Source organism: Odocoileus virginianus, chromosome 23 (assembly GCF_023699985.2).
Source record: "Odocoileus virginianus isolate 20LAN1187 ecotype Illinois chromosome 23, Ovbor_1.2, whole genome shotgun sequence".
NCBI lineage: Eukaryota > Metazoa > Chordata > Mammalia > Artiodactyla > Cervidae > Odocoileus > Odocoileus virginianus.
The window spans coordinates 8,166,109-8,181,867 of NC_069696.1; the positions used below are offsets into that span (position 1 = coordinate 8,166,109).

The 15,759-nt window shown below is 46.3% G+C and overlaps 1 protein-coding gene across 6 annotated transcripts in view; it reads left to right on the forward strand.

The window, feature by feature from the left end:
• Positions 1-15,759, forward strand: part of GRAP2 (GRB2 related adaptor protein 2) — a 68,052-nt gene that overhangs the window by 38,007 nt on the left and 14,286 nt on the right. For 2 of the 6 annotated variants that reach the window (XM_020876949.2, XM_070453369.1), the window contains exon 2: positions 9,006-9,097. In XM_020876949.2, coding sequence (XP_020732608.1) covers positions 9,020-9,097 — 78 coding nt within the window. In that variant the 5' untranslated portion in view covers positions 9,006-9,019. Of the gene's footprint in view, positions 1-9,005; positions 9,098-10,034; positions 10,436-11,143; positions 13,011-15,759 lie in introns of those variants that run through there. The other 4 variants (XM_070453371.1, XM_070453372.1, XM_070453370.1 and 1 more) reach the window with 4 other exon arrangements.

Sequence of the window (15,759 nt, forward strand, 5' to 3'; positions counted from 1 at the left end):
CTCACCTGGCAGAGTGACAAGACAGGAAAAAAAGAATTTGCTTGAGTTTGAGAGAACACACCCACTACATTTAAAGAAAGAGATCTTTTTCTTACAAAAAGCTTGAAAATGAATGAGATCTTATACGGTATGCTTTGAGTTTAACAAGAAAGTTGTGTTTTATAAGCCGCACTGGTGTTGATGAAAGAAAAGTAAGGTAGTAAATATTCGGAAGAAAGAAGAGCAAGTGACCCTTCTTCTGTTGTTGTTTTTCAGTCACTCAGTTGTGTCTGACTCTTTGCAACCCCATGGACTGCAGCACGCCAGGCTTCCCTGTCCTTCACTATCTTCTGGAATTTGCTCAAACTCATATCCATTGAGTCGATGATGCCATCCAACCATCTCATCCTCTGCCGCCCTCTTCTCCTCCTGCCCTCAATCTTTCCTAGCATCAGGGTCTTTTCTAATAAGTCGGCTCTTTGCATCAGGTGGCCAAAGTAGTGAAGCTTCAGCTTCAGCATCAGTCCTTCCAATGAATATTCAGGGTTGATTTCCTTTAGGATTGACTGGTTGAGCTCCTTGCAGTTCAAGGGACTCTCAAGAGTCTTCTCCAGCACCACAATTCAAAGACATCAATTCTTCGGCACTCAGCCTTCTTTATAGACGAACTCTCACATCCTTACATGACTGGTGACACTTCTCCTGGGCATCACTCAATTTACACGGCAGGGGAGAGGGGGGACCTGCACAGGGACTGTCTCCTAACTTGTCTCTTCCCTCTTCTACCTCCCGCCCCTTGCCATCCTCTGCCCAAAACAAAACAAAAAACCTTAAGGAGGAAAAGAAGAGCTAATTTTAAAAGAGGAAAGCATCCTTGAGACCAGTGAAATCTCCATAATCCACAGTGACAGACAGGGACCAGCAGAAGAGCAATTTGATTAAATAAGGATATCAGGAGCTTAGAGGGACTCTCTAGTTTGTGTCACGTTTCTCTGTTAGTCTTTGAAATTTATTTCTTTAGCTTCCAAGCCTGGAAACCAAGTGCCTTCTAGCTGGGGAGATGATTTCCATTTCGAAAATAGGAAAAAAAAAAAAAACACCTCAGGGCAAAGTCAAGGGGTCCAGGTGGGTCTGGGGATCCCAGGTTGGACTGAAACTAAGAGGCTGGCAGAGGGTCTGCAGGAAGCCCTGATGGAGAAAAATGTTAGAAGTTTGGGCTGGGTACCACCAGCCTTGGAGTGGATGGTTATGGGCTGAGCTTGAGCCCATCCCAGGCAGCACGCCTCCACGTTTCCTACCCCACTGCCTGCTGCCCATTAGCTACCTGACAGGGACCGCTCTGTTGCCGCTTTCCTCAATGAAACATTTAGAGGATGCATTGTTCTGTGTGGGACACACCTGTGCAGGGAGATGACGCATTCCCTGAGGCTTCCGTTCATAAGCCACTTCCTAGTGGCTCCAGGACTGGCATCAGCAGGTCAGCCGTCAAGGAATTACCATCCTTGGACAAGCTTCAAAGGCCCCGTGTAGTTGCATGTGTTCACCCAGGGTGGTCATGCCAGGGGATTTATCCTTTCCTGGGGCTTGTTGTTGTCATTGTTGTTTAGTCGCTAAGTTGTGTTCAACTCTTTTGTGACCCCACAGACTGTAGCTCACCAGGCTCCTCTGTCTGTGAGATTTCCCAGGCAAGAGTACTGGAGTGGGTTGCCTTTTCCTTCTCCAGGGGCTCTTCCTGACCCAGGGATTGAACTCATGTCTCCTGCTTTGGCAGGTGGGTTCTTTACCACTGAGCCATCAGGGAAGTCCTTCCTGGAGCTTAGGAGGAGGAAATAATGAGTCACCTAGGGACGAGACGAAAATAAGAATGTCCCTGTGAACAAAAATCATTGTAAATGGAGGCTTTTAGAGAGCACTAAAATCTCAGCCAGCTAGCCAGAAATGGTTTGGTGGGGTACATTTTGCTTGTCTTGGCTCACTCTGGTTGCAATAAAAATCAGAAATGTTTATATCCCATGGAGAGAGTACCTATGGAAATAGGCCAGATCCTCCTGAGAAGGCCTCTGAGATGCTAAACCCAAAAAGGAATAGTCCTGCCTCTCTGACGTGGGAGATCCATAGAAGCATAGGAGCTGTTTGTTGTAAATTGTTTAAAGCAGAAGCCCCTGGTGGCTGCTCCCAAGTTCACGGCTATCTGCCGTCGATGGTAGCAACCATGATTTCAATTCCTACTTCACCCTCCACACATGACTTCAGATCCAAACCTCCAGAGAAAGGAGAAAAGGGATCTTACGAAAATAGGACTGGAGGCACTCTATTATAAGGGTTCCAGAGGACAAGTTAGGAGTAATTCAGAGTAGGCGCAGAAAAGGAATCTGTAAGCCTTGTAAGACATTCAGCAAGAAGGTTATTTCCAGCATAGCTGGCTGATTAAGAGGCACCCTGTGAGCAAGAATTCTGCTGGTTTAGAACAGAGTCAAAATGCTGTCATTTGAGAAACCAAAGTGAGGAAAGACCAGCCTTGATCTCTTGGTCATGCTCAGCCTTTTTCTTTTTTTTTTCCACTTTCTTTTCCAAATCAGATTGATTTGGGTCTCTGGAAGAATATTTAAGCCAAGGTTAACAGGTGAGTGATAGGTAGTTGTCCACCCTGTGTGTGTGTGTGTGTGTGTGTGTGTGTGTGTGTGTGTGTGTGTTAGTCATTCAATCATCCCACTCTGCAACCCCATGCACTGTAGCCCACCAGGTTCCTCTGTCCATGGAATTCTCCAGGCAAGAATACAGGAGTGGGTAGCCATTCTCCTCTCCAGGGGATCTTCCCGACCCAGAGACTGAACCCGGGTTTCCTGCATTGCAGGCAGATTCTTTTACCATCTGAGCCAGAGAAGCCCAGCTGTCCACCCTATGAGTACGAATTTTCAAGAAGGGCCCTCTATGACCTTTCTCAGTTTCCTGTTCTGTCCAATGCCCAGTAAGAGGTGATAAATGAAAGCAGAAGGGCCCTAAGCACAGCTGGAAGGTTAAAATAAAAGAAAACACACAGTTGAGGTTTCAACACACATCAACCTAGATCCACAGGCAGAAGTGAGGGGCTGGTCACTTGGAGATGAAAGGGGACCTGCTTCCCAGGGAGCTCAAGGAGAACTGAAGCATCAGAAAATGTGTAGGAGCAGATGTCTTCCGATTCTTTTCCATCGAAGCAATCTGTATCTTATGGGTTTGAGAGTCTTTGAAATGTTAAAGTTTATATGCCTTAAAATGCACCAGAGACAAAGAAGACAGTCGCCAACCTGTCTGGAGAAAGATTGTGAGGGACTCAAGATGCATAGAAAAGTTACGAGATGAAATCCATGGTTTGGGGTGCACCATTGCCCTCTATTGGATTAAATAAATCAAACCTTTAATGTGGGTGCATATTTCATTATCTCTGGCTGAGTCTGCCAAGAAGTCAGGACACCTTTGAATGGGAAATTAATCGATCCTTGTAAATGGGTCCTTCCGTAGGCTGCCCCTCTTCTGAGGAAATCAATTACAGTTGTAATTCTGATGGCAGGTCGTTCATCAAGTTGCCAGTCGCTCAGCAAGCATTTGCTAGGTGCCAGTAAGCACTGGTGAGGTAGCACAAGGCGTGTAAGGAGAAATAACAACAACTGCTACTACTGTTCATCAGATGCCTACTGTGTGCCAGAGTCTTTATACACATTTACACACAAGAGCCCCATGAAGTAAGGGTGGCTGCTACCGGGTTAGGAAGGCGGGAGGAAAGGGGGATGACAGAGGATGAGATGGTCGGATGCCATCACCGACTTGATGAACATGAGTTTGAGCAAGCTCAGGGAGTTGGTGAAAGACAGGGAAGCCAGGCGTGCTGCATTCCATGGGGTCTCAAAGAGTCAGACACGACTGAGTGACTGAACTGAACTGAATCAGGTTAGGGATGAAGAAGCAGGATGCTTGAGAAGTAAATGGCACATCTGAGGTTCAAATCCAGGTTCATTTACTCCTGAGGCCCCAGGAAGTTTACAGACTACCAGGGGAGATAGGATATAGCTAAAAACACCTACATGGAACTTCCTTATGCAGTGGTTAAAACTCCTCTCTTCCACTGCCGGAGGCACAGGTTTGATCCCTGGTCCAGCAACTAAGATCACACATGCTTCAGGGCATGGCCAAAAATATATAAATAATAAAATAAAAATAGCCTATTCCCAAACTCTCTAAAAAACGAGAAGAAAAATTTTAAAGACTATACTGGGTCTATAAACTATGGCCAGTAGGTGAAATTTGATTCATGTATTTTTTCCACAAATGAGATGGTTTTCACTTTTTTGAACAGTGGGGGAAAATTATAATAATATCTTTTGGCATGTAAAAATTATACAAAATTCAAGTTTCGGTGAGCATAAATAAAACTTGTTTTTCAGTCGCTAAGACGTGTCTGACTCTTTCCAACCCCGTGGACTGCAGCACACCATTTCCCTTAACCACCTCCTGGAGTTTGCTCAGACTCACATCCATTGAGTCAGTGATGCCATCCATCTGTATTGGAACCCAGCTCCACCTGCTGGTTTACTGTTCTCTCGGGATACCTGCCTGAAAAAGGACATACGCCTGGTCGGGGCATAGTCTGTACAGTCCCCAAAGCTGAAAATCTCCTCTCTGGTCCTTTGCAAAAAAGGTCTGGAGGACTACTAGTCTATACTTGGACTTCCCCAGTGGTTCAACAGGTAAAGAATCCACCTGCAATGCAGGAAATGAGAGTTCGATCCCTGGGTGGGGAAGATCCCCTAGAGGAGGAAATGTCAACCCACTCCTGTATTCTTGCCTGGGAAATCCAATGGACAGATGAGCCTGGTGGCTACAGGCCCCATGTACTGGGGTTGGGCACAACTGAGCCCTCACATGTGTGTGCATGCACATGTGCGCGCGCGCACACACACACACGAGTCTATACTACAAGGTGAAATGTTATATATCAATATATATAGGTTTTTACAAAGCATTTGAGGGTTAAGAAAAGGAGAAACTAATATTTATTTAACCCACCATGTGAGGTGGGAGAAGAGATACACAGGTGTGCTCCATTTTAAGACTCAGTGCAAGAAAAACCCAGCCTTTAAAATAGAGAAATTAAAACGTAGCTATTTGCATAACAAAATTTTCCCTTTCATTTTATAAAGGGATTCACCATGGGGTTCCTTTGTAGAATGAGCCTCCATAATGCACACTAATATGATTCCATTTACAAATATTCTCTTCATAATAACTCTTCAAGAACAGATCTGTTGTGTACAGTGAGGCTTAGCGAGCATCATTTTTTCCTGGCAGCATCAGGTTTCCCACATCTGAAAAGTCACTGACCTTGTCAATTTAGGCGGGCAGGTGGGGAAGTGCTGCCTTCCCACTGACTCCAAGGGGGGCTTTGCCTGACAGATTGAAAGGGGGAGAATTTCCAGCATGTGTGCCTAGGAAACCCCATGGACAGAGGAGCCTGGCAGGATACAGTCCATGGGGTCACAAACAGTCAGACACGACTGAGCACACACACAGGATTCCTTCTTTCCCCGGGGCCTGAGCCTGAATCTTCCAATAGCTCTGTGCTGTTATGCCAACGCTCTTTTTCAGAGATACAGAAAATGGAAACCGTGGCTATTCATAGCCAAATTAGGAGGAGCTGAAATTGTTCAAGAAGTTGCTTCCCTGGTACCATTTTGATGGAACTATGTGTTTCTTCTGAACACATCACCTGACTCTGGCTTTCAAATACAGACTCTTTTAAAGAACTGTCTCCCAACTTTTGTTTTCATCCTCTGTGGTGACATATTTTAGAAGTAGATAAGCATCCCTAGTATATAGCCTGACTGTTTTTCAGGGATTCTGGTGGTACACGAAACTTAAATGGAAATATAAGGGCAGATAAAATCGTGCTGGGGGCATCCTGTTGGCATGCAGGGTGATCTATATCTCAGGGCTGCTAATGGGCATTCCGTGCCATTTGTAAAGCAGGAGAGGGAGAGAGATGCAGAGGGCTGGTGAGGAAACAGAGCCAGCACCTGGAGCAGAAGCCCTGCATGATTCAGAGGCGGGATTCCTGGACAAATGGTACCATCCCCGGGCCTGGGATGAATGGGGGAAGCGGCTGACAGCAGCACCTGAATGCTGTCACTTCTCATTCACACTATGGCAGGTAGCAATGCAGCCGTTTCTAAGATTGATCACTGGAAGGGAAAGCACATTTAACCCATCTGTGTGGCTCTCTGAAGAGGTGTCTGTCTTCATGTTCCCCTGAGGTCAGGAGCACTCTCCTGCAAACAGCAGTAAGAAGGCTCCACTGCGTTCTTGGGGCTGCTGCCCTTTCTTTCTCAGTCCCACCCCCCACCTTTTCTCTCATGGAATTGTTGCTACCAAGTTTTATCTCCATCATTTATTACTTTTCCCTTGCAGATGCAGTATGTAGCAGTGGTAGGTACAGACTTTCAAACAAAATGGATAAATACTGAATAAACTGTGTTAGCTCTGTTTTCTTTTTCCCGGGTGGTAATTTTTAACTTTTCAAAATTAAAACTAATAGATAGCAAGGAATAGGATATCAATTTCCATGCATTTTTATGATCAAACAGAAGACCAACCCCTGGGGCTGGCACATTTACCGTTCTCTGCTATTAGGGAAGCAGGGAACAGTAAATTCAAGGGAAGAGCTTGCAAAGCCCTGTGATTTGAAGGAAAACGGAGCAACCCCCCACCCCTTCCAGCCGGGGCATCTCTCTGCCACCAACCAGCATCTGAATAGATTTCATTTCACAAATGGAAATGGGACGCAGGCAAATTTTTTCAAAGTGATTTCATGAAGAGTGGGCCTGTTTAATTGAGTTTTCTGAGCCAGGATTAATTTTACAAGCTGGGGAGCGCTGTAGTGTGCCTCTGTTGTTGTGCCTCTTTGCGACACCACCTGTCTCCTGGGGGAAGGCAGAGAAAAGTGCCACCATTCAGAAGCAATTTTCCTTCTGCTTCCAGCCTTCTCACTGAATGACTTAGAGCCAGCCTGGACCAAGCATCCAGGCCTGATATGAGTTACATGTAATGTAGGGAAGATCTTTCTAAGCTCAAGGTCATCTCTAGAGCATGGCTTAGATTCTTTTTTTCATCTCTAATGTATGTGATTTTCTAATATGTCTAGCATTTGCCCTCTCCTTGTCTCCATCCTGCTTATTAAGGTAAATTTGCATAGAAATGGGATCTTGGTTTTCAGGACCATTCACCTGACACTTGATCTCCTGATGTGACCAGTGTCTGCTGCTGATACCATGAGGGTGACCCACAGGAACCCATCATCCTGCAAACCAGAGGCAAGGCCTTAATTAGGGAAAGCTTTGCATGTAAAAGTAATGGGGTGAATCCAATCAGCAAAAGCATTTAGCTTTCACCCAGGAGGACAGAGTACTCCTTCCTGTTGACTGGGTCATCCCAGGTCACAAACATTTTAATTTGCCTTAGATGGACAGATCTTGAAGAAAGTGCATAAAAAGTATATAGATTTTGAGTCTGGAAATAAGTTTTGGCTGGTGATAAAGCTCAGGCAGAGGGCTATGACATTTTACTTTGGTTTCTGAAATATTTTTTGCTTAATATGTCTTTGGGATTGGTAATGTTCATCCCTACAAATGGCCTTTGGAAGACCAAGCAAATGTGGAGAATCAGAGGAGGCGCCCCTCGCTATCACTGCTGCAGCAGTCAGCTTTAATCCCCTGCTCTATGCGAGTCACCCCTTCCCACCGGCAACCACCTTCCTTATTTACCTAAATCTCCTCATTTGGGCAGAAATTCCCACTGAGAGGACAACGGTGGTCCCAGTTTACTGGTCACTGAAAGTCAGTTAGGTTTGAAGGTTTCTGAGCCACAGAGTTTCGTACTTAAGACACATTTTCAAAACATTAACGCCAAACAGCAGCGTTCAAGACGGTGTCCTGACGGTGAGCAGAGAACCAAAGAACTTAAGGGTCATGGAGAATAAGCATCAAATTTCAAAGAGAAAACTTTATAGGAGGCAGGGGAAATCAGAAGAAAATTATTTCAGCTTTTGGCTAGGCTGCCTTTGCTAAGGATAAATTCATTCTACAAAATTATTCAAAAACATAAATGCTATTCCCTCAGTTTTGTCTTGGATAACATCTGGTGTCTATTATTTAATTTCATCTTACATCCTTCTTCATTGAACATTATGATCACCCTTTTATGAACAAGGAAACTGAGACTCTAGGAGGTTTATTTACTTGCACAAGATCACACAGCTGTCCATCAACAAAACCAGGACTTTGCTCTCTTTCTATTACACCCCACTGTCTCCTAAAAAACCCAACTATATTTCATTTTTAAGTTGACTTCTTTATCTTCATACAAGGGGCCAATATTTTCACTCAGTTCAGAGGCATGAAAATGAAAATTTCCAAAATGCGGTGGCTTTCATAGTAGTAATAATAAAATTTGGAATCTGAGTCTCCCAATTCTAAAACAAGAATGCTTTCTACTCTCAAACCATGTAGAAGATGGTTAAGTTCCCCACTGACCAACGCTGTCCAATTCTCTTAAATGATTCAGATGTAAAAGAGAAAATGGCATCTGTCTAATTAACACCGCCTGGTTAAATATAGCTGCCGAGGGACAGTGTTTCCAGAACAGTCCTTCCAGTCCCTCAGGCCCCAAGGCAGCGACGATAGCAAGCCTTCTGTCCTTATCAACCGGACACAGAGATGCCCCAGAAATGATCATAGGCCAGGACAGCAAGTGGGGATGAAAGGAGAGGGGGAAGGCGGTCACTGGCCTTCATTTCGTGCTCCTGGCATCTGGGGATGCAGAGAACGATGCTGGAAAGCGGATCCTAGGGGCTGAGGCAGCTCTTTCTGAAAACAAAAACCCTTCCTGTGCCCCTGCACCTCCCTCTCCAGCCGGGAGACATTGGACCCTCAACTGCCAACCGCTAGGACTGCCCTTCTCCTGGCAGAAAACACAATGACACATTATTTCCCTTCCAGCTTCACGTTACAACATGGAAGCCATTGCCAAGTTTGATTTCATGGCCTCGGGAGAAGATGAACTGAGCTTTCACGCTGGCGATGTTCTGAAGGTAGGTGATGAGGGGCCCAGGAGAGCCGGGGAGAGTTTAGGTTATTCTGGTCTAATTGCTGAGTTAATCTAACAGTTGAACTGCTTAAACTGTTTCTCAAGAAACACAGTTCTTTCAAAATCTGAAATTCACCTCAACCAAAAAGGTTTCTTCTGAGCACCCGTGCACTAACCACCAGGGTGGGTGATGGAAATCCCATTGGTATCAGCCACTATCCCTGTCCTGAGATGCTCGTGGTCTGGAGGGGGAAACACATCCGTGTGCAGGGCTTCTCATAAATGTTTTTATCTAAGTGCTCAGGAGCACAGGTAGGGGACAAGTGATCCCACCTTGAAAGATGGGGTTGTAGGAAGGGGTGGCAACGTCAGTTGTCAGGGAAAGCAGTAAAGGTGAGTCAGGTTTTTGGCTAAAGCTCAGAGATGGTCAAGCTCAGGCAGAGTCTGGTCAGCATTAAGAGGCTCGGCATGGCTGGAACTTACAGGAGAAAGGTGTGGGTGGGGACACCTGGAAAGGCTGCTGGAGGAAACTCAGGTCAGTGAAGGCCACTCATACCTGGCCACTCTGGGGCTTCTCAAAGCTTGTCTTCCACCCACACTTGACTTGTAGTGGCAGTTTGCTGAGCTGAAGAGGCCTTGGACTTCTTCCACATTCCATGAGCCACACTTACATGGACTCTGCATCTCAGAGTGCCAAATAGCACAAGCCCTTAAAGCAGTCCCTGGGGAGTCTGCGGCACCCACGCCCCCCTGGCCTCTGAGCACCTCGGACAGCCTGATCCCCAGTCCCCAGCAGTCCAGATGGCCACCATAGTCTCTCCGTTAAGATAAAAGCTTACTATGCAAATAACCTTGTCACACGTGATCAGGGGAATTGGAAAGTGTCTGTGGCGCACAAGACAGGTAGAATTTGAACAACCCCCTCTCCGCCCTCTTCCCAGGTGGTACTAGTGGTAAAGAACCCGCCTGCCAATGCAGGAGACATAAGAGATGCAGGTTCGATCCCTGGGTCAGGAAGATTTCCTGGAGGAGGGCATGGCAACCCACTCCAGTATTCTTGCCTGGAGAATCCCATGGACAGAGGAGCCTGGCAGGCTACAGTCGATGGGGTCGTGAAGTGTTGGACAAGACTAAAGTGACTTAGTGTGCACACATCTCTCACTCTGAGCGTTTATCCTTCTAACTGCCCTCACTGTGCGAGATCTGGCAATGCGGCTGCCAAGAGCACGCCTTCAATGCTGGAGCTTCTCAAGGCCAAAATACTGCTTGGGCTGCTGACCCAGGAAAAGTGACCTTCACTTCTTTGGGACCTTACCAAGATCACGGAGGGATCTGGGACAAGGTGAGAAGTCCCTCCCTTCCCTGTCAGGTAGTGTGACCATGTGGTTATCAACCACTCTGCAGTGTTCTCACCCAAAAGAGGCCCTGGGAGGTGGGTGTGGGGCAAGTCCCATCCCTCACCTCCCATTTCAAACCAAACCATCCGGCTTAAGTTTTCCCTATTCTCCAGAAAAGGAAAAACAAAAAGCAAAAATCTTTCCTCAATTCTGCTTCAGCTCCTAATTTCTTTCCTCTCCTTCATGGCCACACTCGGAAGAATTCTCCGTGCTGGCTGTCTCCACTTCCTCACTTCCCATTCACTCCACTAGACCCTCTGGAATCTGACTCTTACCCCCATCACTCCCTTAAAGTACACCAGTGACCTCCTGAGTGTAGAATGTAAGGACCCTGCCAAACACCTATAGGACTTGACACTACTAACTGTCCCTCCTTGCATCTGAAAGGAGACCTATTTCACCTCAAAACACTGTACTCCACTCTGAGTATTTTCCTTTTATCCTGTCTCCCAAGCAACCCACTTCTTCACCGGAGAGGAGTCTGGTACCAGTCAAAAGGAAACTGGATGACCCATAAATGATCCCCATATTGTCAATATCACCCATTCTACCTCTGACTGTTCAGACTATTGCCACATCCCTTGACTAAACTCATTGTCTCCTCTCTCTTCCTCCTTCATTCTAAAATCTAGTCCCAGAGGGATCTTTCTAGAAGATAAATTGGATCAGATTACTTCCTCCCTCAGAAGTGTTCAGTGGTTCCCCGTGACCAGTGGATGGAAATCTAAGCCGTCGGAGCTCAACCCACCACCCAACCTCATCATGCTCGAGTGCAAGAACATGTATACACGCATACACACACACACACACACACACACACACACACACGCACATACTCATCTTTGTGCATGAAATGGCCCAAATCACACACGGGAATATGTACACTGTCCTTTTTCAGGCTCTCCCTGTAGTCTGAATGTCCTTCTTCTGCCCTCATGCGTGTGACCACCTCTGCCAGGGAACCCTCATGAATCCTCCCCACCCCCTCTACCCCAGTAAACTCATCACCCCCTCTTCAGCTCCTCCATGGCATTTCACACACTCTGTTCAAGGCACTCACACCCTATTTACAAGCAGGCGAGCTTCCGCTCTCTGCACCCGAGCACCACCTCTGCTGCTCTCCCCACATGCCATCCTGATTGTCCGGTCACATAGTGGCTGCTTCACTCCCCAGAGCTCTGCAGGGGTGGGGGCTGGGCCTGCAGAAAGGTGAGGAAGTGTCAACGAATGAATGAATGAGCGGATCATCCCACTGCTGGTCTGAGAACAGAGTCTTGCCGGGTTCATCTTTGTGTCTTCCCAGCACCTAACACAAGTCATGGCCCCAGATGGGCGCTCAGTACATATTTCTTGAGTTGTTAAACTGCGTTTCTGCACACTCATTTAAAATTCCCTCAGAAAGCCAAACCCTTCCTTCCTTTCAAATTCTATCCATTGCAGCCATAGTGGTAAAGAGGAAAAGGGATGGGTCTTGTTGGCTGAGTCTCATGGAAGGTCTGTATCACGGTGGTCAGTGGGCCCGCCTGTGGGTCTCCACGTACAACTGTCTCCTCCAGATATGGGTAGCAAGCCCCAGGAGCCTGGAAATTGATGTTCTGTTTCTTGGGGTTTTTTTAGAAATTGTTTTCAAGGCCAGTTCTTGACTATCCCAGCAACGCACTCCTGAGTGCTCTTTCATGTTATGCCTTTAGTTCTAAAACACTAAACAGACTTTTTCATTAGAAGATACAAAAACTGTCTGATTTGCTCATCACCAGCTGCCCCCTGCAGACTGTGAGCTCCCCAGGGTGTAGGCCCCAGCTTATTCATCTCTGTATTCCCAGCACCCGAGTACAAACAGCAGTTGCTCACTAGATGCTGATCCCAGAATGGTGAACAAGATGGCAGACATGGAACTCTAGCCAAATGACTGGATCCCATTTCTCCTGTGAGAGAAACATTCCAAAAGTCAGGAGCTGAATGCTTCATGTGCATATCATGACCTCTCAACCTGCAGCTGCACATAGCACCCAGCTTACGTTTCCCACTCGAATCTGCCAGTCGTTATTAAAAAATGTCTCTTGACCCAGGCCATCTCTATGTGCTTCTGCAATTCATCTAACACAACCCCATTTCTTCCCACTAAAACAGCGACCAAAGAGCCCCCAGAGTTAGTCCTACGTAATTAACTTCTTCAACACTTCTGATTTCTGCTATGCCTCTAAGAGCTATAATTTCATCCAATTTTGAAATTCTTCCAGCCGTACATTTTGTCCTCTTCCCACATCTAACTTATTCTCAGGCCACGTAACCCAGAAAATGATTCCGGCAGGCAACACCGTAAGAGTTAAGTTACAGCGAAGTTGAGGGTAAAACCTCACGGGTTTAGGCTGAACTCCTTGCTCAGGTTTGCACGATGGGGACAAGAGATAGAGAAACGGAGGAGATGGAGAGATGAGAGGGACAGGAAGTACCAGCCCTGCCAACAACGGCGGGAGGAAACCACCACCACCACCCCCCAAAGACTCTTCTTTGCCGAAAGTGAGTTTTTTTTAAACCCTTGCCTTTTACACCTCATAAAAAGCCTATAAATTCACTTCTTTGGGAACACTATGTCAGGCAGACCGAGCACCAGGTGGTGAGGAAAATGGACGGCATTTCGGGATAATCTTTCGGTGGCTAGAGGGTGTAAATGAGTGTGAGCCACGATTACTAAAATTACAGCCAGTTTTGGGTCAGAGAGCTAAGTGCAAAATGTAGTTCCTACTGCGATGAGCCCATTTCCAAATGGCCTCTTTTACTTCATCCCTGCTCACCTTGGTATTTGACATTTGCTGCCCAGGCCACACGTCTTCCCATGTGTGATGGGAGAAAGGAATTCCAGAGCCTTGAAATCTGGGGGAGCACAGAGTAAAATGCCCTTATGTTTCTTATGTGATGATGATGCCCTGGTGCCAAGTTTCCTAGTTCTTCTTTTGACCTAGATTTCCTGCTCCCCTACCCCTGCCACCCCGCTCAGCACACACATACCCACATATCCTTAGTGATACCAACAGTCACATTTGATATTAGAAACTATGAAGTTTCCTTTTCTCAGCAATTCTAGAACTCAAATATGGGACACACTTTTATTTCTTCAGAACAAATGATCACATTCAAAACATACACATAGAACACTTTAAAGAACTTATCAACCCTCCATCAGACCTGGAGTCTTCCCTCATAAGAATATTACATTTGACAGAATTATATTTAAAAACACAGCCTGTACTCTCTGGAGGATGTCCAGGGACGAGGGCGCATTTGATCCCTGCATCAGCTCCGTGAACGGGCTGCCAGTTTTTATTGCCCCCATTTTGCAGATGATAATTGACTCACCTGAGGTCAAACATCTAGGGGACCAAGGACCCAAGGACCAAGGGCTTCTCCTTCCAAACTCAGGAGTGATATTAGAACTAGGTCATCACTACTTCTCAATTACATTGCTCTCTTCAATTCTCTTCCCATCTCTGGGAGGCAGAAACCAGAGGCCTCAAGTCCACCCACTTTTTGGATGACTCTGAAATCCAGCTCCAGCCCCCACCTCACTGCTGAGCCCAGACACACGTCTCCAATGCTCCCTGAGCTATCCTTCCCTGAGGGTCCTGGGGGCAACTTGATTACCCACAGGTGGTCTGAGGTCCATGAGCTTTCCCTCAGACCTGTTCCTCCTCCTGTCTTTTCTATTTTGGTAAAAGTATCACCACCCACTCAATCTCCCAAGCCAGAAATCCAGAGCCATCCCAGAATCCCCTTCTCCCTCAGCTCCTCGAACAGTCATGAAATCCTACCCGTTTGTGCTTCCTGATTCCTCTGAAATCTGTCCTCACTTCTACCTAGCCCAGATCCCCTTCGTCTATGCCTGGACAGCTACGCTCCTCTTCCCACACTCTCTCCCCTGACTTCACCCCCAAGTCCATCTTCAAGTTGTGATACCGCACGCCTTTCTTAACTCTGACTCTCACTGTGCTGTTTCCCTGATGAAAATCCTTTGATGGATCCCCATACCTTTCAAGATAGAAACTCAGACTTTTGAACGTGGGCTACAAGGCCCTGTAACCCTGGTTTCCCCTCTCTGTACTCCTAGGGTCACAATCTAAACTCCCGCCAGATTGAGGAGTTCTGTCCCAAGAACGCACCTCACTTCCTCATGCCCCGGAAGTAGTTATTTTGCCATCAGACTTTGCCTAGGTAACTCCTTTCAATACCTGGGCAACCCAAGCAGTCCCTGCTCCGAGTAAGCTTTCCTGTCCATCTTCTGCTTTCCTCTTTATCATTTCTCTTCCATCAGTTAAGACGTTTTCAGCTATGAGAAACAGAAACTTAAAATGGCCTAAACAATAACAAAGATTTATAATTTCTCATACAAAGTCCAGGCATTAGAGGGCTCCTAAGCAGCTAATTCAGTAGCTCCATGACACCAAGATTCTTCCCATCTTTTTGTTCTGCCATCTTCATTTTGAATTATTGTTTGAGTCTGCACTACATATTTTAGAAATATTCTCAGTAGGGGTGGGTGGAGAGGAAGTCAAATATTTGTCTTTTGATGATAGGAGATTTTCTGAAATGACCAGAAGCCACATAGAGCCAAGTCTGGAGAGTCATATAAGTAATCAAGGCAGATGATAACATTTGGGGTCATGGTCAAGGTAAGATCTTACAGTAATGAGAGAAAACTTCTGGTTTTGCCTATGATCGCAGTCTAAAAGCAAATTTAGAAAAGGTATTCCGGGAATCTTGAGTTATGTCCAAACTGTGCAAACATGGAATATGAACACAAAGAGTTACTGTTTTCAAAGCTAGCCCCCACTTGATGTTTAAGTTTTAATCCGCTAGCTAGCGTAAAAAAGTAAGAACAAATTAAAATTGTAAAAGGTTCTCGGTTACCTGGCAGAGAAGGAGAAACCACCTGCCTAGATAAGGAGCTTAAAGTGCTAAGATCTGAGACACAAATCTTCAAAACAGGAGAAGAGGGGTTCAGAGAAACCTCTGAGCACCAAGTCTGGGAGGCCCCACCAGTGTGGAGTCACATGAGCGGGTGGCCCAAGTGTACAAAAATAGCTTGGGGACAAGAGAAGCCAAACTCCAAAGATAAGCCTGCTGCTCCCCACTCCAGTGGTTCTGTGGTTTCTTTGGCGTGCATGTGTGTGCACGCACTTAGTCGTTCAGTCATGTTTGACTCTTTGTGACCCTGTGAACTGTAGCCTGCCAGGCTTCTCTGTCTGTGGGATTCTCCAGGCAAGAATACTGG